The 23,275-nt window shown below is 40.0% G+C and overlaps 1 protein-coding gene across 1 annotated transcript in view; it reads left to right on the top strand.

The window, feature by feature from the left end:
- LOC111596556 overlaps positions 1–22,908 on the top strand; it is a 51,763-nt gene extending 28,855 nt beyond the window's left edge. Inside the window, exons 2-3 of the mRNA XM_023310829.2 lie at positions 21,198–21,693; positions 22,487–22,908. Coding sequence (XP_023166597.1) covers positions 21,227–21,693; positions 22,487–22,670 — 651 coding nt within the window. The 5' untranslated portion in view covers positions 21,198–21,226 and the 3' untranslated portion in view covers positions 22,671–22,908. The remainder of the gene's footprint in view (positions 1–21,197; positions 21,694–22,486) is intronic.
- The last annotated feature ends 367 nt before the right edge of the window (positions 22,909–23,275 follow it).

Here is a 23,275-nt window from a genome sequence, read left to right as displayed (position 1 = left end):
CCGATGAGAATTCCATGCGTGCAATTAAGAGGTCCTGCCCAAAGGGTCCTGGCCTCAAGCATTTGCGGCATCTGCGCTGCTTCGCAGCTGCGCAGCATTGTTCAGGCAACGCTCATTTCATTTGCATACTTCCAGGCGGCGACGTCGGCAGCGGCGGCTGACTTGTTATTGATTTTCATTGTCAGACCAAACATACCAACAGCAACAGCAACAGCAATACACATAAAAGCGATTGCCAAAAAACTGGCTAAAAATAATGCGGCGCCACTTAAATTGTGTGCGTCGGGCGGGCAGTCGCCAAGCCCGAGCGCCCCCACCTGGAATTAAGGCAAAAGGTGACTCTAGAAATACCTGGCAGCAACTTAATTAACGCATGTCATTTTCATTTGTAGCAGCAAACAAATGACATTTGGCCAAACTTGTTTTGTCATTTGCACAGTCTGTCCACTTATATATATATAAGTATTAGCCTCTCTCTCTCTGCCTTAAGCCTGACTGAAGGCAGACATAGCACGCGCCTAAAAGTCGGCCACGTTTCGGAATTTCCGACGACCCAAACAACAGTTGAACTTCACTTGAATTGCCGAGTACAAAAGGCCGAGCAAAGTTTTCTTTTTTATTACTGCAAATAGCAGTAAAGCCAACTGAAATTTATCTTATTACCGGGTCGCCAGCCCAGCTCCGCTTGTCATAAGTAGCACCGACTTCTCACTTGTCACAAATGTACGCGCCTTAAATTAAGCGAACGACACGCACATATATCTAAGGAAGCAGAGCAGCAACAACAGTTTTTCATTTATGAAATGGACTCGGAACTCCAAGCATTTCAATGGAAAACTTTAGAAACTTCAAGTTTTTAGCATACGCAAAGATATGTGAGGATGTTATTTATAGTTTTTACTTAATGACATATTTACAGATTAGGCAACTGCTATCTTCAGGCAACTTAGTTATAAAAATATTACAATTAATTAAATATATTTTTTCAAGCTATGGAACTGCTTAGAGGAAGAAATATTTATAGAGTGTAACTACCACAGCTAAAGTGTTAGATTTCTTCACCTAGTTAGCATCTAGCAGATCTTCAGTTAGTGTGAGTCTTCTGCCAACTAAAGAGTGGCAGTTAGCAGATCATGTGGCTAGAGTGCCTAGTCATGGTGCTTGGGTAGGAATCTAGTCTCTCGAGGTATTGCTTGGTCATCTTTGAGATTCTGTCTGCATTGTTGGGAACCTTAAGGTCTCGCTGGAATGAGTTACAACACTAAGCCTAAACTGCGCGTGGCTTCTACCTTTATTTTTGATTCTAATCTAAGAACTTATGTCTATTAAGCACAAGTGTTCTTCGTTTGTTCCTACCTTCTATACGCTGCTTCTCAACGCTCTCCCGCAGTCCACTTGAGGGCGTCAGTTCCATACACTTGTATGACATAGATGAGGCCACGAACTAAGATACTCTTGTAGATTCTGAACTTGCTTGTTTCGTGCTGCCAGCAATCAGGACCTTTTTGCCAACTTGGACCTCAATGAGTGCTGCAGTGATGTGACATGTCTTCTGAAGGATAAAGTCTCCTGTGCAGATGAGGCCATAGCTCTTTTTAAACGTTAATTATTATATTATTTTTATAAAATGTTGACTTTTCATGCCTGCCTTCTCTCTGTGAAATAATTACTTTAAAAGCCAGAAATTGAAATTTATTTAAGCCTATTTAAACATTTTCAGGGCAATCGAGCTAGTTAATGTGCGTGTGTGTAAATCCTGTATTTATCGAAAGTGCTTGCGTCACATCAAATATAATTTCACAAATGTTTTGCATTAATTTCAACGTTGTAATTGCTCTGCGGCAGCACTTGCTGTTTTTAGTCTCTGCCCTTGGTCCCAGCGCCAGTGGCAGTTGGCGCTGCTGAATATCCTGGTTCGTGGTTCTTCGTCGTCCTGTGACACTGACAGTCGCTGGCTGCTGAGTGCTGAATGCTGGGCTGCTCGTTGACGCAGTTGTCAAGGCAATCAACTTTATTACCCACAACGCACATGTGTGTCTTCGTTCGTTCATTCCATCTGGGCGCTAACTGTGTACATTTAGAATTTTATATCCTTAAGTTCAAATCCAAGCGGTATTCTTATTTCATGTCACGAAGACAACGATGTCACAACAGATTTTTGCATATAGAAAACATTTCTGTATCGAATTATCTATAGTCAGCTGTGCTCTGTTCCATAAGAATTTCTAAGCATATATCCTGTATATGATATAGAGCTGAACTCAGTGTCAGCAATATTTAGTTAGAGTGTTTTATAGTCGATCAGCCCTGCTTGGTATTTGGCTGCTTGCCGTTAACGTAATCATAATCAGTTTGTGTTTTTATGTGTGTGTGTGGATCTGTTTATTTGGTTCCCTGACATTTCACAGCTTCCAGGCGTATTTGGTCGCTGTGTGGCAAGAATTTTTCGCACAACAGCAAAAACATCCTGGAGGAGCAACAACTGCTGCGACATTAAAATGCACATAAAATCATTAACTCAAATCAAGCCGTATACGACAAATGCCGTGGTAGCCCTTGAGCTCAAATCCCTGTACTATGGGCCAAATATGCATCTGTTTATGAAAAGAAATATCTTAAGACAGAGCTAAAACCGTTTGACTGGGATCTGGATAGAAATATCGGTAACTGGGTATAGTCTTAGAGAGAGATTGAGAGAGAGAGGTCGTATCTTCTACAAATTCTAACGTCTAGTTCCCGTTCTCTTTCATAAGAAAAGCTTAATAAATATTACAAAAGTTTTTAAGTGCGCCGACTTTGGGGCGTTCTCAGCCGGCAAGAGCGACTAATCCATGCTTAAATTTTTGATTTATTAATTTATGCCATAAATTGTGCCCATGGTGGACGCATGTTAATGGCTTTTCTTCAGCCATCCTCCACACATCCTGCAGCATGCCTGAGCCCTGTGTATTCTGGCCATACAGTAAACTCAATAATTCTGGTTACTTAATGCGCAGTCGGGTCGCTTCATCAACAGGTAGATCACCGAAAGCATGCAGCAGGAGCGAGCTTAAAAACAAGTGTGTGTGTCTCTCCCTCTCTCTCTCTCTCTCTCTCTCTCTCTCTCTGTCTCTCTCCCACCTTGTCGTCCTGCTGCCAAAATAAAATTACACACATTTGGGCTTGTGTGTGCGAGATGCTCCTCTTACAACAGTCGAGCCTGCGCCCAGCTCGGAGAGTGTAGAGAAGCGCAGCAAATCAGAAAAAGGTTAATTTGCAATTATGTTTTATGAGAGAAGTGCGTGTAAGTGAGCGTAAGTACTTGTGAGTGCTGCTGAGTGCTGGTGAGTGCTGGTAAGTGCTTTTTGCTTCTGAGCCTTGGCCACGGAAATGAATGGCCTTAGGGCGGTTCGACCCACTCTGCATGTAGTTTGCCAGCTTTTTCTCTTCTTTTTTCTTTTGCCTGCCTGTTCTTTGTAGTGGCTATCAACTGCTTGATTTTTAACACGAGCAGGTGTTATGGGACTTGTATTGCTCTAAATTCTTCACCTGATAGCTGGGCAAACAGTATCCCAGACACACGCACTCGAGCCTGCATGAGAACTTTCTGCTTAATTGTAGTAGAATGAAAAGAGTGCTCAATTCACAATAGTTAATGGCCTATAATATTCCTAACTATTTGAGAATTGATCAAGAGTTTAGCCTCAACTATTTGAAATCATTTGCATGAGGCGAGGTATCCGCAATCGGATGTATTTAGTCATCAGAAGAACTTCATACATAAGTCAAGCAGCTTTAGCTTCCACAGTCTATAATTCATATTTCTATAATCAATTCAAATACAAATTATTATCGATTGTAAGCAATTGACATGGCTTATCGAAACAAAATAGATAAAATATAAATATATATATAAAATATTTCAAGTCACTCACTTGATCATACGAAGGTAAAGGCTCGATCGACTTAGGCCACAGGTCAGATCAAGAACATATGTAAATATATTTTTGGGGCGTCTTCTGTCTACCATTTAATGTATTTCCATTTCCAATGGAATCTCAGTACATAAAGAGTTAAAAGTTGTTTTATTATATATCTAACAGCTAAGATGTTATTGCTGGAGGCGACAAAGAGTATTGGCCATCGATTTGTGCTGTAATTTGATACTACAAATATCGAAAAGCATTTTCTAACTGTTAAATTTTAATTTTTATTTTCCCATATATTTACTATAAAAGACTTAACTGTCAGAGACTTAAGCCGCAATGAAAATGATTAAAAGACAATCAGCTATTTACAAATGATCTTTCTCTAGACGTAGCTTTCGATATGTGACTCACTTTAATTATGAATCAAATTGGAATCGTTACTTATTTAGCACTTTAGTTTTAAGTCTAATTGCTACATAGTATATATATTCTTCATCAGATCGACTCAGCTCGATCTAGGCCTGGTCGTCTATTTGCCTTTTCGGGCGTCCATCCGTATGGTCGCTTCGATCTCAGAACGTATAAAACTAGAAACCTTTTTGTGGTTTTCTTTATAGCACGCGCAGATCAAGTTTGTTGCGTATAATCGATATCTATGACCGTTCAAATGTAATTGATTAAAAACGTTATAGAACTTCGGAGTAATCACAAATTTCTCTTACGTAGTTGGGACTGGTGTCTTCAACGTTTGCATTTGCTTTCATAAGTTTAGGGCATCTTTTAGTCGCGCATCCCCGACTTGAGTCTTCTAACTTGTTTACATTACTTATTGCATATGTTGGAGTATTTCGCTTTTGTTTTTAATTCTGTGGAAATCAGCTCAGAAATTCTTTTTGGTACGCTTGCTCTTTGTGCCACGAAAAGCAACTGTCAGCAGCATAAACTTGTTGCCCCACGGTGTTGCAGCTAGGGCTGACGACAACAAAGGTCGGGCGTGCCGAGAAAATGTAACGCAAGCAAATATTTTTTGCTCACTTCTGGTTTCGGAAGAGGGCCAAAGGTTAACGGAAAAACTTATCAAGTTGTTAAGCAAATGTATGCCAGATGTGGCCTATAGGGTATATATCTTAGTTCGACTTGAGAATCTGGAATATATAAATTGAATCGGGTTCATACTGTTTAATAATTTGTCATTTCGACATGGCCAATTTAATTTGCTATATTTTTAACAGAGAATCTCCAAGTCATTTCTTTTCGACTCGATTGCAATTTCATTTTTTCAAGTTCATACAAATATATATAATATATTTTAATTATATTTTCAAGTTCACGCAAATATATAGTATGTACGAAAACACAAAGGCAGAAGGCCTAAAGCAACTTCATGTTCCTTTGGAAAACAAAAAATAAACAACAAATTTAAATTGCATTATTTAAAGTTCATTATAAATCTAACTAAATGCGAAATATCAGCTGCGAGAGATTAGAGTAAATCATATTGTGATTATTTTTAGATTTAAATAAGTTTAAATCATAACAAAGTAATTAAAAAAATTTTCAATAGCAATCAAATTAGGCTTATTGTATAAAATATGGTGTGACCTTATTGTTTCAATATGATTTTGGTAAATATTTTATCTCAATAACCACCATTATAGTTTTTTGAAGACATGGACCAATAATCCCGTCAGTCCAGTAAGCGCAACAAACAGTAATTTTCTATGGATGTAATTCAACTAAGGCTAATTGATTTTGCTTACTTCAAAAGCGACAGTTCATCTTATTAATATAAGCATTCAAACAAAAATGAACTTTATTTTGATAAATAAAAAAAAAAAAAATAAATAAGAACCATAAGATCAGTAAAGTCCACCATGAGTTTGACGAACAGAAAAATTATTTTGATGAACACTTTAACAACTTGCAATAAGTCCTCTGCTGTAAGTCTATTTATAATAAAATGTCAAGCCAGACTCAACTATAAATTTTCAGCTGATAAATAAGTTTTTAAATAAAGCATTTATGCTAGCTAAAAGTTGTTAGTCTTTTAAGGAATATCATTTATTTTAAATCAAAGTGATACATAAAGTTGCATAAAGATTGCTTAACTTGACAACCTATGAATCTATTTAATGAAGATACTTTTCAATCTAAATACAATTTTCTTTTCTATCTAGATCGGTCTCAAATGAAGAACACTTTCTTGTGGCTTGCACATTTGACCAATTTCAATAGACTTAAGGTAGAGAATGTATGAAGAATCATAAATTAATGTTAAGGCAAAAGTTCTAACATTTTATCATGCATCATGCGAGGCATTCAGTCAGCCAGCTCGCTGACCGTTTGTTTGATTGCCTCTTCAACTGGGCTTAAAACATTTTACGTTTTTTATTTATTAAAAACCACCTGCGGTCGCTTTGATTTGCATTTTAATGTTATTGTTCCCGTCTCAGTTGTTGCTGCTGCCTCCCACTCGTCGTCTTAGACAAACTTTGCGAGCTGCGTTGCCACATTATTTGCATATGAAAATTGCCAAATTGCCGCTTTGGTGTTTTGCTTTTCGGACTTGTTTTCATTTTTTATTTTTTCTTTATTTTTTATTATTTATTTGTTTCAGGGTTATTGAGTTTACGGCCAGAAGTTAGAGTAAAAGTTTTTGCCGCCTGCCAGAGAATGCGCCCAATGAAACAAACAAAAATAATTAAGCGAAATTATTTTTATTAAAATATCAGAGGCAGCTGCTATGCTAGCATGAAAAGCTCACGGCTAAGAACTCTTGTTTAAGGCTCGACTTTAGCTGTTTTCTACGTCTACAACAATTATTGTTAACTATTTTTGATAATAAATAAACCAAAATATGGGTTGACTTGGGGCGAATCCATATTGTTCCTTTGGTACAAGGAGTTCAGCAAATGCTGCTGAATATATATATGTACTTAGTATATAGATACATATATATATATATATATCTCGTTTTAGTGCCTGATGTGCACATACGTAAAGTCTAAACTTTTGCATCTTAGCGATCGAAATTGAAAGGATTTCATTTTCCTGGCTCTTGTCTGCTGCGTATTCGCGCTGCCTCAACAGAAAGGCATCCCATTTAATCTTCAGAGGCAAGTAAACACACACAGACACACACACACACACACACACACACACATAAGCAAGGCCAACAAATGAGCGCTGACAACTTTTGGGTAACTGCCTCCGCCTTTGCCAGAGTCTGTGTACTGCTTCGAGTCGGGCTCACAATATTTATTAAGCTTTTATCCAAGCCATCTAGCATTAGGGATAACGATGTGTCGCCAACGCCACCAATGCTGCCGCTTCGCTGCCGGCAGCGACTCTGCTTCCGCTTCGCAAAAATATATGTAGATGTCCTTGGATGGCTTTTCGTGCGCTCGCCGAGCAAGCCAGCGACAACGGCAACAAGGCTGCTCTGCGGGCAAGGAAACTGAAGATGCGACATGCTGCTCACTGCTCGCTGCTGACTGCTCCCTGCTTATTGCTTACTGCTTACAGCAAACGATGTAAAACTATACAATAATTGCCCTCGAGAACATGAAAGTCAATTACGGTTAATTGTTATATGATAACAATCGAGTTTCAGTGCATATCATATTATTAATAGAGCTCGACAGCACTTCACTGTGCTCAGCCAATCTATTGTTGTTATAATAATGCGAAAGCAGACAGCCAGGATAATGTTCAATGCAATGCAATGCAGCAGAGGAAAGCCAATTAGCAAAATGACTGCTTATTTGTTGCAGTTGGCTTCTGACGAGAGTGCTCAAAGGCAACACAGAATCTTATCTTAATTAAGGCATTTTGTGCGTCAATTCTGATTACGTGTTCATCCCCCTTGAGTCTGTCTTTCCAACAACTGCACAAGAGAAAATTGATAAGTAAAATCGTAGAGCGAAAAACGTAAGACTCATTAAGTCAGGCAACAAAGTACTTAATTAATATTATACAAGATGCATTGTAGTAGCTAGTATATTAGGAATCGAATTGCAATAGCCAGAAGCTGGCGTGGCTGACCTTTTAGGCTATAGACATTTCAATTCAGCGTGAACAGACGAATCAATTAGGGCTTATGCTTCTTTTGTCTCTCTGTGAATGCTTCGATCTCGGAGACTTGCAATGTTAAAACTTTTTCCGATAACTTTAAACATTTTCAAATAAAATTGCATATCGGCAATTAGAGTTATTTGAGCATATCTAGCAATTATATGCATATATATATATTATATCTGAATATTTTATTTTTGATTTTTAAATAGTCTTGAATATAATATTGTGAAGTTAATTCAATAAAAATCATAGTTAAAACAAATTTCAATAATATATGTAAGCCATTCTAAACTTTCTATGACTTCTAAGTGAGGCATTCAAAAACGAATCGAAATATTTTACAAAAACCAATTTCAAGGATGTATTATTACCGAATGAATACTATTTTGAGATCAGCTCTCATATCAAGGCTTATATGTCATTTATTGGCGTGAGATATTGGTTTTCTGAATAGTTTTTATGTAGCTTGATAACAGCCAGCGGGTCTATGCGCGACTAAGTAGGGTAAATGTCAGAGGTAGACGGATGTACATTGCACAAAGTAAATAATCTCACTTGGTGTATGACAACAAATGCTCTCCATACCCAAGAGTCAGGCTACGAATAGACCTTTTCGCCTGTTTACATATATGCTTAGATTGAGCCGTGAAGTATACGCCGCATTGCCATTACGCCATCATTTCCTATGAGTGTGTGTGTGAGTGTGGGTGTGAAAAGATGCGGTTTGTGCGGTTGCTGCTAGTGCTTGGGACTTGTTCGTCGTTGCTTGGCGCCTATTGAAATGTGTGTGGGCGCAAATGAAATGCATTTTAATCAAATTTGCTGCGCTGGCGGCAAACTAATCATCGAGCACAGACAATTTGCATGAGAATTGGGGAGATGTGGACGATCTGATGAATGTAGAGCCCAGAAAATAAAACGAAAAAGACCGAGCGGTAGTTGTCATTCAAATTTTTTCTCTTATCTACAACGGAAAATCCATTAAATTGCACTTCTAGTGGCGTATCAGGAATCGCGGAAGCTGAAAAGCAGAAGAAAAAAACGCTCGAAAATGCCTGGCCGTAGACAAACAGTGCAAATGCGAGCTATAACTGTGGACGAACAAAACTGAACTGATTTAGTGGGCCATTAGTCCAGCTTGGACTGAGCCGCAGCAGCGAACTGAAGGACCCAGAAAACGGAAATCACTGAATTCAATTTAAGCAATTTCCTGCTTTTGAAAGGTGCGCAGCCAGGCCGCGTCACCCCCGCCAGCCAACCAGTCAACCAGCCAGCCAGCCAGCCTGCTATACAAATTAAATGTGCTAAGCATACCAAAAATGGAAATGAAATGAACGCAGCACAGATTCAGTTAGGAGTTCACTCACACACACACACACATAAAGAAACACACACAAAAAAACAGAAGGAAAAACGAAAACAAAATGGCAGAAGCACTGCCCTTGGGTCAGAGGGCGGAAGAGGTTTGCTGGCAAAGGGGCAGGGGTCTGTGGGTTAGGTGCGACACTTGAAGGCTTTTTTGCATTTACAATTGAAAACGAAATCTCAATTCAAATTGAAATTAATATTCACTTTGAGGATATCAATATATTTTGTTACACAATTTGCAATAGCGTCGACGGCCACGCATGTTCGGCTCTGGCCGGGATTAGGCTGACGAGCACCGATGGCGACGCCAGTTACGATGATTATTATGATGACAACAACAAGAACAAGAACAAGAATAAGAAGAAGAGTAGCAGCAGCAGCGGCAGCGGCAGTAACAACAGCATAATCAACAACAAAGTTACTGCTGCTGTTGCGGCTGCCTTTGGCGGTAACTCAGCAAAAATCAATAAAAGGAGCAGCCACAAAAATGGCTTAGGGACCTACATTTCTATATATACAAATATCCATATATAGACATGTATATGTATATATATATATATATATATATATATGTGTGAGAGTGTACATACCCGTATGTTAAAACATATTTACATAAGCATTTAGTATGTGGCAGCAGCTGGCATTGCACGACTGTCAGATGCTCTGCCTACGCATAGGTAAGACTAGAGCTTAGATCACGTTGCCTTTAAATCACAATATACACTTTAAATTATGAGACTTAATTATATAAATGTCGTTCATGATATAAACAATGCTATTAACTTCATTTCATTTGTTTATTAATTTCACTTAAACGTTATTTGAGGCCTAAGGCTCAAGTTAATTTCGTGCAGTGTGAAGTAATGTGAGATGACTAATCAATGCTCTTTGCGCAGTTATTGACTCAGATGATGGAGAAGAACCTTGATTGAACTCGAACGTCTTTAAATACGATACAAAACTGATATACGAAGCTAATATGCTCGTTTTACATTGCGAACAGGGCATGCTAAATGCTTACCTTCATTCATGACTTCCTAGCTCGAGTTGTCAACGTGACCGATTCAATATCGCATGTGAACAAAGAGGTTCAGGGAGGCTTAGCTTCATCATTATATAAGAAATATTCCTGGAGAGGTTGACGTCGTTTTGTCACGCATCTCATAATGCATAGATCAGTCAGTATCAATCCATGCGTCAGTTAATTTGATTCCCTATTTTTCTGAGAAACTAAATATGAAATGTGCCATGAAGATGAAAGAGTTACTAAAAATATGTATTGCAATATGTATGAATATCTTTTGGAAGCACTTTCATTCACTCTTTGTATAACTTTCTAGATTTTTTGGGAAATTTTCCATCGATTTTTCCTCACATACAAAGAAAAATCTTCAATTGATTCAGTAACTCGACTGCACCTGTTGCATTGACTAGCTGAAGTACAATAAATCCTCTATCGCTCTGGATCTAAAGGATAGTGAGGAAGAAACTTATAGATAGCTGCCAGCTTTGCTCGATGACAGCTTTGCACACAGCGAGACGGACTGAGGGCGAGGCGTGTTTATCCACACGAATTGCGAGTCAAATTGAAGGCGCAATTTGCAGTCACGATATTTTATGACCCGTGGAGGGACACGAAAGCTGTGCCCTTTTTTCTGCTTCTAACCGGCTTAACACAATATAACACTTAAAGCCAGAGGGGTTCTGGGGGTTTTGGGGGTTCTGAGGGATCTGGGGTTGGGCCATGCAATCCGTCAGGCCAAAAAGCTGTGCGCTCCAAATGACAGTCGGATTATTTTGGCATTAGGTAAATTAAGACAAGCAAATAAGATTTATATGGGTTGCAAAAACGAGCAATACAAAGAAACCCAAAAAGGGAAGGTCAACTACTTGAGAGGTGCTGCATACGTGATACCCTCTGCGACATACATCTTCCTCAAAGCAATGCTTGCATCTGTCTAACAATCAAAGTTGTAAAACTTTTGCTCAACTTTTTATCGTGCAACACGCTGCATGAGCAACGGCATGTGCCACTCGCTGTTAGAGTATGAACCAATGTAGCGATATTTACGAGCTGATTTGCCCAAATTTACTCAAATGGAACTCGAGCCAACATAATGTCAAAGTCGCAGGCAGTGCAGGAATTGTAAAAACTGCCAGCGCAAGCAAAACAAATAAAATCAAATGCTTTACCCAAAAATGGAATCAAATTTTCTACGAGTAGCAGTTGAAGCAGTCGTTATAATAATGATGAGTTTAGGGCAAATCAGTTTCAATTCGCTGCAGATTAAACCAAACTTGTCAAATCAGTTCAAACGCTGCTCTAGATTGGGCCCAGACAAACAGTTTGTCTATTCACAAATTGACTTAAGTCTGTTTCGTTTCAATTGAGGTGCTGCCCTGCCTTCACTTCACCTTTAATGCTTTTCTCTCCATTTAAGTTTTCAGCCAGCGCATTTACCAGTCATGGCAAGTTCCTTCAGAAATTCATTTTGTTATATTAATGGCATTTGAAATTTGTGTAGACTGCTGAATGGGTTAATATATTCTGCTCAATTCAAATTGATTTAATTGAAAAGTTGGTGTATTCATTTATTCAACTTATCGATTAGCAGCAGCTACAAAAAATGATTTTGTGTTCTTTCGTCCTGCTAAATTTTTCTTAACGAGTTTATTTTGCTTGAACAACTTTAACAAACTAAATCTGCAGCTGTCAGCTCCTCTAGCCCTCCCCCTCCACCGCGCTCTCTGCCACACCGTTAACATAATTAAAAGCAACAATAGTAACAATAACAATGCCTGGCACAATAACAATGGCGACAGCTGCAACAACAGCTACAAAAAGCTGCACCGGGCACTAAGAGATAAATGAAAAACTTTGAGCACTCGCAGCGTTAAGCTTGCAGTCATAAAACGAGTGAGACCAGTCAGTCAGTCAGCCAGCCAGCCAGTCAGTCAGTCAGTCAATCAGTCAATCAATCAGTTATTCAGTCGGTCCGTCAGTGATTGAGTACGAGTTGCCTCTTAACTCATTACCAACGCTCATACAAGAAGAAAGTTTGACTAATCTATGGTTTTAAGTGGAGCGTCAGGCAAGATACAAAGCCCGTTAGATGTGCTAACCCTTGCTCCGCCAACGCCCGCTCAGCCTCCCTACCCCTTTGTCTCGTGCTCTGCTTCCATCTCACCCCTCCGGATGTGCACGCTTGGGCGGACAACGTCCGGTCCCAACTAGTTGCCCGACAGTTGTCGACAGGTTGAGCTCTGCCTCTAAGCTGCCGAGCTGCGATTGGCTCCTTAGTTATATCCCATTCCGAGCTCGACTTTACGAGCAAAGCACTTCCGGACCGGCGCGGACCGATTGAGCACCGAGGGGTCTTCACTTAATGTGGTTGCCGTTTCCCCCTTTGATGACTTTCAAATTGCCAATGTCCCAGCTTATTTATTGCTCCCACTCAATTCCAGTTCATTTTTGGAAAACATTTGACATTTTCGAGCGACGACTGCAATTCGAATCAATAAAATTTCAGCTCAACAGATTTTCTACTGTTGCCACTCAAAGCTCTGTGAACTGTAAGCCCTTTTCCATACCCTTGTGCAAAGTATTTTCATTATTGGGACAAACGCCATACTCCACAAAGGCACCAACTTGATATAGAGTTTACATTGATCTGGGTCAATAAGGTAGCGTCTGTCTGTTGCCAAATAGTTCTCTCTTCTGTTGCAAGCTGCACCAACTAAGCTTCCATAAGCATCAACTACTAACGGATTAGCTCTAGCTACTCTGATCAAAGCTCACAATTGCTCCTAACAACTCTTATAATTTGATAAAACATTCTGCATTGCATCCTTTCTCATGTTGAAGCTGTTGTGCTTAGGTGCTGAACCCAGGAAATTTAGCATTCCCCAATACGTGATGGGCTTGCAGGGTATCATTTAGTCAGTCAACGCCTACTTTTTATCAGCTTTGTCACAATACATTTGCTGACAGCGCACTTGAAAAGGGACCCTGAGTTGACCTCGACAAATGTGTGATGAATATGTCGCCTTCGCTCCTTGCGACGCTTGTTGAGGCCCATAACGAATAAACCAAATATATGCACACAGACATACACTTTATATATATTTATATATATGTATATACATATGTATAGGCACATACATAAGCGCTTAGCCTCCCACTCAACTCTGGAGCCATTTGTAGCTCAATCACGTGCCGACAATCACGCAGAATCATTGCGCCATCACTTATTTACAAATACACATACACTTACACGTATATGTATGTGGACACTCTTGAAGTAATTCCCAAATGTTTCCACCCAGGAAACAAGACGTGACAAATGTTGTTACATTTAGCGCAAGATCAGCAAATTACAGAATTTCTATTAATAGCGCTACGATATGGGTAGCTAGATGTTAATTATTTGAAGTCCTTCAATTGGAAAAGCTGGAAAGCAAAAGTGAAGAAGCTAGAGGGAATGAAGAAAATCAATGAGAAATCCAAGCAAAGATGAAGGGAGGAATGAAACAGCAATAAACAGAGAGAGAGGAAGGCTAAGATAGAGGCAGAGAGAGAGAGAGAGAGAGACATAACAGAACACAGAGAGAGAGAGGTCACAGAAAAAGAGAGATGAGATGGGCAAAAAGAGAGATAGAGAGAGAGACAGAGTAAAAAAAGAGATAGATGAAGAGTGAGTGTGAGAGAGAGAGAATGGTAGAGAGGGAGTAAGAGATGAGAGAGAGAGACGAATGAGAGAACAGAGTGACAGATAAAGTCAGAGAGAGGGAGGTGACAGAAAGGCGAAAATTTAGAGATAGAGAAAGTGAAACAAGGACTATGAGTGAGAGAGTTGAATAGAGAGAGATACGGAGAGAGAGAGCTGAAGAGAAATACAGAAAATTCAGAAAAGAGAAAGTGAGAGCTGAGATGAGAGACAGAGAGATTAAGGGATTGATGGGCGGAGGGGCAGGGGAGAGAGATGGGGAGAGAGAAAAATAACTCATTTAGAGAAACTGTCAGAGCAAAGCTATGCTAGAAAAAGAAGCAGAAAGAAGAATGAGAGAGGGATAAAGATACTGCAAACGTATTCCCATAATACAAGCTTTTATGGCAAACTAAAAGACATGCACTAGGTCTAGTATAATTAGACAACTAACAGATGTCCCACGTGACTTCACGTGCAATAATACACACAATACACACGAGTTTCATTTAAACTCTCTTGTGTGCATAAGTACGTTTGCAGAGCCTTAAACATCTGTGCAGGCTACATGGGCTGGACTATCGGCTTGAAGTTGAATATAAGCTACATATATATATATATATATAAGTGTAAATATAAATATATATATATTTTATTTACATATCTCTTTAGAGATATTTTTATTCAAATACAAATTAAAATTGAATGAAGTCGCACTTATTCCAATTGCTGTAGATGAAATTTGTTAAGGGGCATTTACCTTTATCTGCTTCAGAGGACGCGCCACAAATAATTTTCGATTTGAGACTGTCATTCAATTTGGATTTATAGTCAAATTCATGGCCTTGTTTATGTCATGTATTTACAAACATTTCTCTTGTTTGTGCTGCTTGTTGCACACACACACACACACTCAGGCACATACTACGAGTCTTTTTTACTGTCCTTGGCCGTTTGTTTATGCGTCGACTACATCGCGTCTGCTGTCATTGCCTACATTTGGGCTTTCATTATTTATTTGGAGCAAAATTTGTCATTTATCTCAATAATGTTGAAATCCTTAACTTTATTGTTATTGTTGTTGTTCTCGTTGTTGTTCTTCATATTGCCTGATGCTCAATACTGTTCACAGTTTCACATTAGTTATAGCTACGCATTTGCGGCTCCACTCGACTGGCCAAACTGGTGCAAAGGAATAAAATGCTCTATGAGAGCCACCATTTATCACATGCCAAATATTGAAGACTCCTCTCTAAGTTATTACAACAAATATTGTTAGAAATTGCCTCACAATCAATATAAATAACTTATATCACACCAATGGCCACACAATAAGAAACGTTAAACGATGTGCGACAGAGAGTGAGAGAGAGACAGAGACAGGGGAGAAAGGTGAAGAAATAGAGAGGGGAGAATAAGAGAGGACGAGAAAAAAGAGAGTGAGAGGGGAGTAAAAAAGGGAGAGAGTTAAAGAGAGCCCAGTGAGAAAGACAGATAGATAAAGAGAGAGAGAGATAGAGAAAGAGAGAGAGACAGATGGATGAAGCAAGATAGTGAGAGAAAGAAAGAGAGAGAAACAGATGACAAGCTTAAAAATGAGACACAAAGAGAACGGTTGAGAGACAGTGACAGAGAGATAGAGTGAAAGAGAGAGAAAGACAGAGAGAGAGAGAAAGAAAAACAGCGTAACATAGAAAAGAAAAGGGAGAGAAAGAAAACAAAATGGAAAAAGAAAAGACAAAAAGAGATGCAATCTGAGAAAGTAAGAGAGACAGTGAGAGAGATAAGGACAACAAGAGAAAGACAGAGACGAATATGAATAGATATTGAGTGAAAGATGCAGAAGCAGGAAAACAAATGTAGAGAGAAAAGATACTATAAATGCAGAAAGAGAGAGTGTGATAACTAGACAGAGAGAAGGTGGAGGAGCAAGCGAAGGTAGAAGTTATAAGAAGCAATATAAGATAGGTTGAGATTAGATTAGATAGATTAGGAGCGAGAAAGAGGAAATTAAAATAAAAAGTTAAGAATGCAAATTTTACTGTTATTAATAACCTTCGTAACCCCAGTTGGTCAGTATAATGATTTTCTGCTTTTATCTGCTTGCTTTATTACTTTTCATATGGGTGGGCTAATGGATTAATGTAAATAATAAATATTAATTATTTGCCCTGAATTATTTTCCTATTTCGCACATTGCTGCTAAAAAAAGGCGATTTTTTTGTCATTAACAAGTTTGTTTACCAAGCTTTAACACACTCACGCTACTTTGTTTGCAGTTCAATTGAAAGTAAATAGACGAATGTAATAATACATTTAATTGATATACATTTGGACACAGAACGGACAGGGCGAGCGAGAGAGAGGGAGACAGAGAGAGGGGGAAAGAGTCAACATAGACTAGCTGACGAGTAGATAAATAGACTGGCTGCGGCATGGCTGATTGACCCTGTTGCCCTAAGGCCCCATCGTCGTGCCACTTATTTGCAAAAAGAAAAAAATAAAAATGAGCTGTAGAGGCAGGGGAGGAAACGCCGAGGCAGCGAGGAAGGTGCTTCCGACACGCCTTTATATGGGCACATTTTGGGGTTTTGCGTGGGACCGTTGTTTAATTAAACCATTTGGAAGCTGATTGCGTTTGCATTTTAGCTCTCGTTGCTATTGTTGTTGTTGCTGCTGTTGTCGTTGTGCGTGTTGTTCTCTCGTTTTCAGATAAATCAAATTTAAATGTTAGAGTGAAATTCAAATGGCGCCGCTGCCGCTGCCGCTGCCACTGCCACTGCCGCTGCCGCTGCCGCAGCCACTGCTGCCAACCCGTCAAGTAAACATGCCGTCGACAGTCGACGCTGCGGTATGGGATTAAAAAAAGAACTGGGCGTATCAGGGCGGCACGGGGCGTGGCCGCTCGGGGAGTGTTGTCTCAAGCCGCAAACACAAAAAGAAGAATCGGAATCGGCCGCACGACGGCAGTTTGTTTGGTTAAAATTTCAGGCGCTTTCAGCTCCCGTGGCTGGCTTTGTGTATATTTTAATGTCATTTAAATACATAAAAAAGTCTCTATATAAATAAATACAAAAGTCTTTTTTTGCTGTATTCAAATTACATTTAAATAAACAAATATATATAAAGATAGAAATAAATACACACATATATATACATACATATTTATTTATATATTTAAAATACATTGCGCGATTTAACATCAAAGAAGCGAATTACAGCTGCTAATTCGCTTCGGTCATACATAATTTAATAACTACATTGAGCTGCACAAAGTATGCCAGATGAACTATGAACTTTCTAGTGGGGAGTGAATTTTCTAATTTAATTATTGTGTATGAAATTGAATACATTTTATATCAAGTATACGCCATGTGCTGAACTCTCTCTTAGTATTTTAATTAATAAAAGTTTTCTTTTCGTGGAATCAAAGTTTTTATCGTTGAATATATTTGCATTAACTTAATTTCAATATTATTTGCGAAATTTAATATATTTTACATTAAGTATACGCCATGTGCCAAACTCTCTTTTAGTATTTTAATTAATTTTAGTTTTCTTTTCGTGGAATCTACATTTTTGCAGTTGAATATATTTGCATAAGCTTTAATTTAATTGCAATATTATTAAATGAAATTGAACACATTTTATATTAAGTATACGCCACGTGCGGAACTCTCCTATATTTGAGTGGTGGAATATAAACATAAAATACTCAAATGCAATTACTGAAGTCTAGTATATAGTGGCTTATTTAAAACTGTATGAGTTATGAAAGGCAAATTTGTCGGCAGGGCGGCTCAGCTCCTGTTAGGGTCCACCTTGGATTCCTCTGTCATTTGCTCTACAACATTCAGATATTTATAGAAACTCATGGCAACATATTTGTTCAGTGTTTGCTTTCTAGATCTTTTGCCTTTTTTTGTCACAGTGCCAGACTGATATGACTTCAGCGAATTGATTTAGTTTTTCCTTGTGATATTATACAATTTCTAAGCACTTGACGGCGGATGAAATTTGCCTAAAGTTGGGCTGTTGATTGGAATCGGAATGCTTAATGTTTTGTTTCATTGACGAGTCTTCAATGGGGTTGACAATGTATTTCATTTGTAGTCCTCTTCATTCCCGACGAAGGGCATTTTGTAGATTATAGTTTGCTGAGTAGCTGTTTCCCATATGAAGCACTCGTATCTGTAAATAGGTTATATTTTTAGACTCTAAGCTATTCGACTTGTGTTTTGAGTAGCCAGTCAATCTCTTTCTCTTTCTCCCTTGTATTTATGGCGCTGATAGTGTTGACGATGTGTTATCGAAATGTCAAGTCTAAAGTACTTTTGTGAACCTACAAAGTTTGTCAGCTGTCCAAGTGTAATGTGTGCGCAGTGTTGTTTCTCTTGGTGAATGTCATTTGAGTTGCTTTCCACGAGATAACCTAATGTGGCATTGCGACTTCGCTTAAAACTGTTATTGTCATACTGAAGTTTTCATCCGCTGCTCTCAGCTTATCCAGCTGAAGCTTCAATGATTCCAACTTGTGCAATGGCCTTCAAATTAATTGCGGTCTCCAAGAGACTTGCGGCTGCAGCATTTGAAGCTAATGGGATTGTAATTGCTTAAATGGCCTAAAGGGACTCGGCACATATGAAAGCTATGTTTTGCTATTAGTATCCCACTATATACACATACGCATGTGCTTACATGTGTTGCGGCTACACAGATAAGGCAGCCAAGGGTCCAAGGGCAATCAAGCCTAATGATGTAGATTTCTACGAACTCATCTGCGCCCAGTTGGCTTTAATTGCTTAAAGTGGGCTAATATAATTTGAAAATCACATCTGACCAAATCAAGCTGTGCAAATTGAAAGGCCTCAAATGTTAAGGTGGGCTTGAATCCTTGACTACAAGCTCAAAGAGAGAGTTAGAGTATCCAAATATCCAGCAACCATGCGCTTTTGCAGTTGCTACAGGATATTCAATGCTTTAGCACTATATATATCCTTGCTCAGCAGCCATTGTCTCTCGCTCGCGCTGTGGCGCTGTGGTAATAAACCCAAAGTCTATGGCGCACACACATAAAGCAATACATTTGCAGCTTTGTTTGTGAGTGTGTCTATGTGTGTGTGCGTGTGTGTGTATACACACACACGTAACCGTACTCTGCGGATTTCGATTTTTGTGTGCACCAAAAAGAAATTTAAATGAGATTTACGTGAGACTCACGTTTTCATTTGTTGATTTCGATTCGTGTGTAACGGTGCGTGTGTGTGTGCCAGTTCGTGTGTGCTTCAGCTTCTTAGCTAATTATATAGCTGCGCTCTTTAATGCTGATTAGGTGACACGTTTTTCACGTACTCGTGCAGGGCGTTGTTCCGGCTTCGAATTGAGCCAATCGACAGTCAGATGCTATTAATAGTGCTCATTATTTTCATTTTGGCAATGGATAAGTCAGCACTAAATACACAACTGCTCCACACAGCAGAGAGTGTAGGTGTACCCTATGTGTGTGTGCGTGTGGCGAACATCAATTGAGTTGACGGCCTGTTGGCGCCAGCAGTGAAAAACACAACAGAGCAGCAAAGCCCAGTAGACACATTAAGCTGGCATAGTCATCCAAACACACACACACACACACACACACACACACACACAGAGTGGCAGAGAGAGGCGCGTGTACACTAGTATGGAATCACAACACGTGTCACTCTTTGGCGAGCACCCTATAGATGCGAGTAGGCCGGGTGTGCTCGTATATTAATGAAAAGTGCACTCAACTATGAAGCACTTTCAAAGTTCTTCTCGAAGGTCTCGCATGTCTTCCAATCGATTTCCTACCCAAATTCGTTGTCAAGGTAAGATAGAAAACGCTTTTGGGCTCGCAAGACGCTTCCCAAGCGCTTTCGTCATTTAATAAAAGCAATCTTAATAAAAAGTAGATGACTTTATATATAATATATATATAAACATTTATATATATATTTAGCTCAGTTCTCAGTTATCAGTTATCTGCACTTAGAGGACTACTGCGCGTATGCGTAATGTCCTGGCTGCTGTGTTCGACTGAGCACCTAAAAGTATGCAAGTATTTGCTGTTTAAAGCGCTCTTGTGCCCTGGCTTACATGCATTTGCCATTGTCCCCAAAAAAGGCTTGTTTCGTATGAGAAATCGTTCGTATTCATTCTGCTAATTGAAACTAATCACAGGCACAATCAGTCGAGGCTTTAATTGATTGTCAACTAAGAGCGAAGCTTTATTATAATGTTTAGAGCCATAGACAAAGTTCCCTATGATCAACTTTCTCTGTGATCAACTTTCTCTCTCTGCGCTCCTAATGATGCAATACCCTGTAAGTACTTGGCTCCACAGTACGTATCGACTCTATGGCACTTCCGCTAATATGACAATGTGACAGCTCGATTCGAATTGCCAGTTCCGACCACACAATGTGTTTGTTGTGCTGTGAGACGACTTATTCGCACTGATAGATTGCTGGAATAATTGGCTGAGTGAATACCTGATTGACAGCTTGGCTCTAAATGCTGCAGAGTTATTGTTAAGCGATATTTTACAGTGAATTATCGTTTGATTAAAGTTAAACTGCAAGCAGAACAGGCCCAAGCAATATTGCGAAAAACTTTATAAGCTAGTTACAAAATAAACTTTCTTTGCATATGTCAAGTTGTGCTAAAAATCAATAAAGGAAATCAACATCAATTGATTGTCGCAGCTTATCGAAAAGGCGGGGGAAAAAGTTCAAACTCGTTTAATTGCAAAACTTTCAATGAGCCAAGAACTCAACGTATTTGCATATTCATAGCCAAACAAACGCCCACAAATTTCGTTGATATTACATAACAAATTGCAGGGGTCCCATCTCTCAGCTTGTCATATTACATAATGCACACAATCAATTTATATGCTTGATGATATGCATATACACACATCTATGTGTATGTATGTATATGTATACGTATGCGTGTTTGTGTGTGTATATAAAATATATAAAAAGTGGACAAAGTTTGTGCACGCGCAACGCGAACAAAGCGAAAGGGAGCTCAGCTGTGCGGCTCATTTTAATTTGTTGAAAAGTTCTTTGGCTGCTGATTGAGCTGATGATTGTGAATTGTTGTATCGTTGCAGAGACGTAGTCGGAGTACAGGCCAGCCAAGATGCGTCGCTCCTCATTCACGCCCGTGTTCAACCTGAGCACCCAAGAGCCGCTGATAGTTGTCGAAGAGTCGCATGCCGTCGAGGACGGCGATGAGCTGGAAGGTGCTGCTGGTGGCTTCGATCCGAGCACCACCAAGCGCACCAACAGCGATGACTCGGAGCCGGACTCGCCGGTTAATCCGTATCTGCTGTGCCCCTTTCCCGATATGCAGCAGCGGCGCAAGCACTCATTGCCATCGCTTCAAATAACTGAGGGCATCACCGCCAGCCAGGTGCGCCGGCTGTCCGAGGTGGGCGGCGAAACGGGCGGCCTGAGCCCGAAGGAGGTTGAGTTTTTGGCCACGCTCTCGCAGAAGACCAACCCCACTGCAGGTGGACGCCGTCACTCCGTGGTCACCATATCGGCTGTGCCGCCAACGCTTTTTGGACGCAATCGGCGCGAGTCCATTTCCGCCGTCTCCTTCAGGTAAATGACATTTTTATTTGCCACAGCCAGGCCACTTTATGCAGTAATTGGAAGTTTTGTGCGCCATTAGCGCTGCGAGTGCCGACCCACCGACAGATGGCAATGCCAAACAGGACATGGCAGGACATGGCCCTTTGACCCACGCCTAATTGAATTGTGCCGCTGGCTGCCCAATGCTTTTGTGCTGTGCCAGCAACAATTTTTCTGATTTCCTGGCTGCCTTAACCTTTTTAGCTCCAGCCCAATGTAACCAGCCATAAGCATGCTTGCGAAAGGACCCAACCCAATGTCCGATAACGATGCTATAAGCAACAAATAATACTGCCTTTTCATTTCCTAGATCAAGCTCTATAACTAGACTTCATTTTCCCGCTGAAAATGGCACAATTCAGAAATCAATATCGATTAGATGTGCTTTGAAGTTAGCCTTGGAGATACGTGCATAGTTTCCATAAGCTACACAAATAGAAAGGCAATTTTGCAATTCTCAACTGGTTCAAGCGTTAAGTCTTAAGTCACACAGACATAGAGGCTTGCTTAGCGCTGAGCCTAGATCATAGCCAGACATCAGCAGAAATAACTTCAGTTCGTTATTGAAGCTATTTCGTGATACGGATATAGAGATGGACTGATATAGGGCGCCTTAGGAAAACTAGTTTGGCATCGCAAACAGAGAAAAGTCTTAACAGCTTAGACAAAACTTGACTCAGACTGAGCAAATGTGATTCTCCAATTAACTCCAGCTCTTATGCTTGCCTATTCAGTTATCTGACTTATGGTTTTGTCCTTTCAGCGGCAGTCGTCGTGGCAGCGGCATTGGCGGTCCACCGCTCACCGATCATCGCGGCAGCATACACAACTTGCAGCTGGACATCATGGACGGGATCGTGCAGCAGCGTAAGACGCGCAGCGGCAGCGGCGTCTGGACAGCACCCGTGCTCCAGGAGGCCGACAGCAACGTGCCCGTTCAGACATAAGCGGCGCGAGCACTCAACACACACGAATCAAATTCACGGGCAACTGGACAATTGGCATGAGCGCAGGCTATTTAATAATTCGTTTTTATCGACTCTTTCCGCACACCGAACCTCAAACCACACACACAAAACACATGCAGAGCTTCTAGCTCTCACTTCCCCTCATCTGTATCTGTCACCAAAATGGGAAAAAAAACAAAATTTCTATTTTTCCGCCTTCCTTTTTTTTTTTGCTGCGACAACGCATAGAAAAATCAACAAACAAACCGCAATTGTCAAAATGAAAATGAAAATGGAAGCCGCATCACGTAAATGTTGAAAATGAAACTGCGGACAGGGAGCGAAAATGACACAAGCAGCGGCAGCGGCAGCGAGAAGGAGAAAGGTAGTGAAAGTGAGTAGGAGTAAGCTAGAAAGAGAGAGGGAGCTAGTGGGGGAGCAATTTGAAGGACAGAGCCAGAGGGAAAATGGCAACAGCTGCAGCGACTACTGCTGTAAACGAGACAGACACAACCCGACTATTAGATACCCACTTAGCAGCTAATTAGCTTCAATTAATCGTGCAGTTTAACTATAAAGAGTGAGTCCTAACCGAAACTTAATCC

This window comes from Drosophila hydei, unplaced genomic scaffold (assembly GCF_003285905.1).
Source record: "Drosophila hydei strain 15085-1641.00,03,60 unplaced genomic scaffold, DhydRS2 tig00000343-arrow-arrow-pilon, whole genome shotgun sequence".
NCBI lineage: Eukaryota > Metazoa > Arthropoda > Insecta > Diptera > Drosophilidae > Drosophila > Drosophila hydei.
The sequence above is the reverse complement of the archived record's forward strand: the minus strand, read 5'-3'. Positions and strand labels throughout refer to the sequence as shown.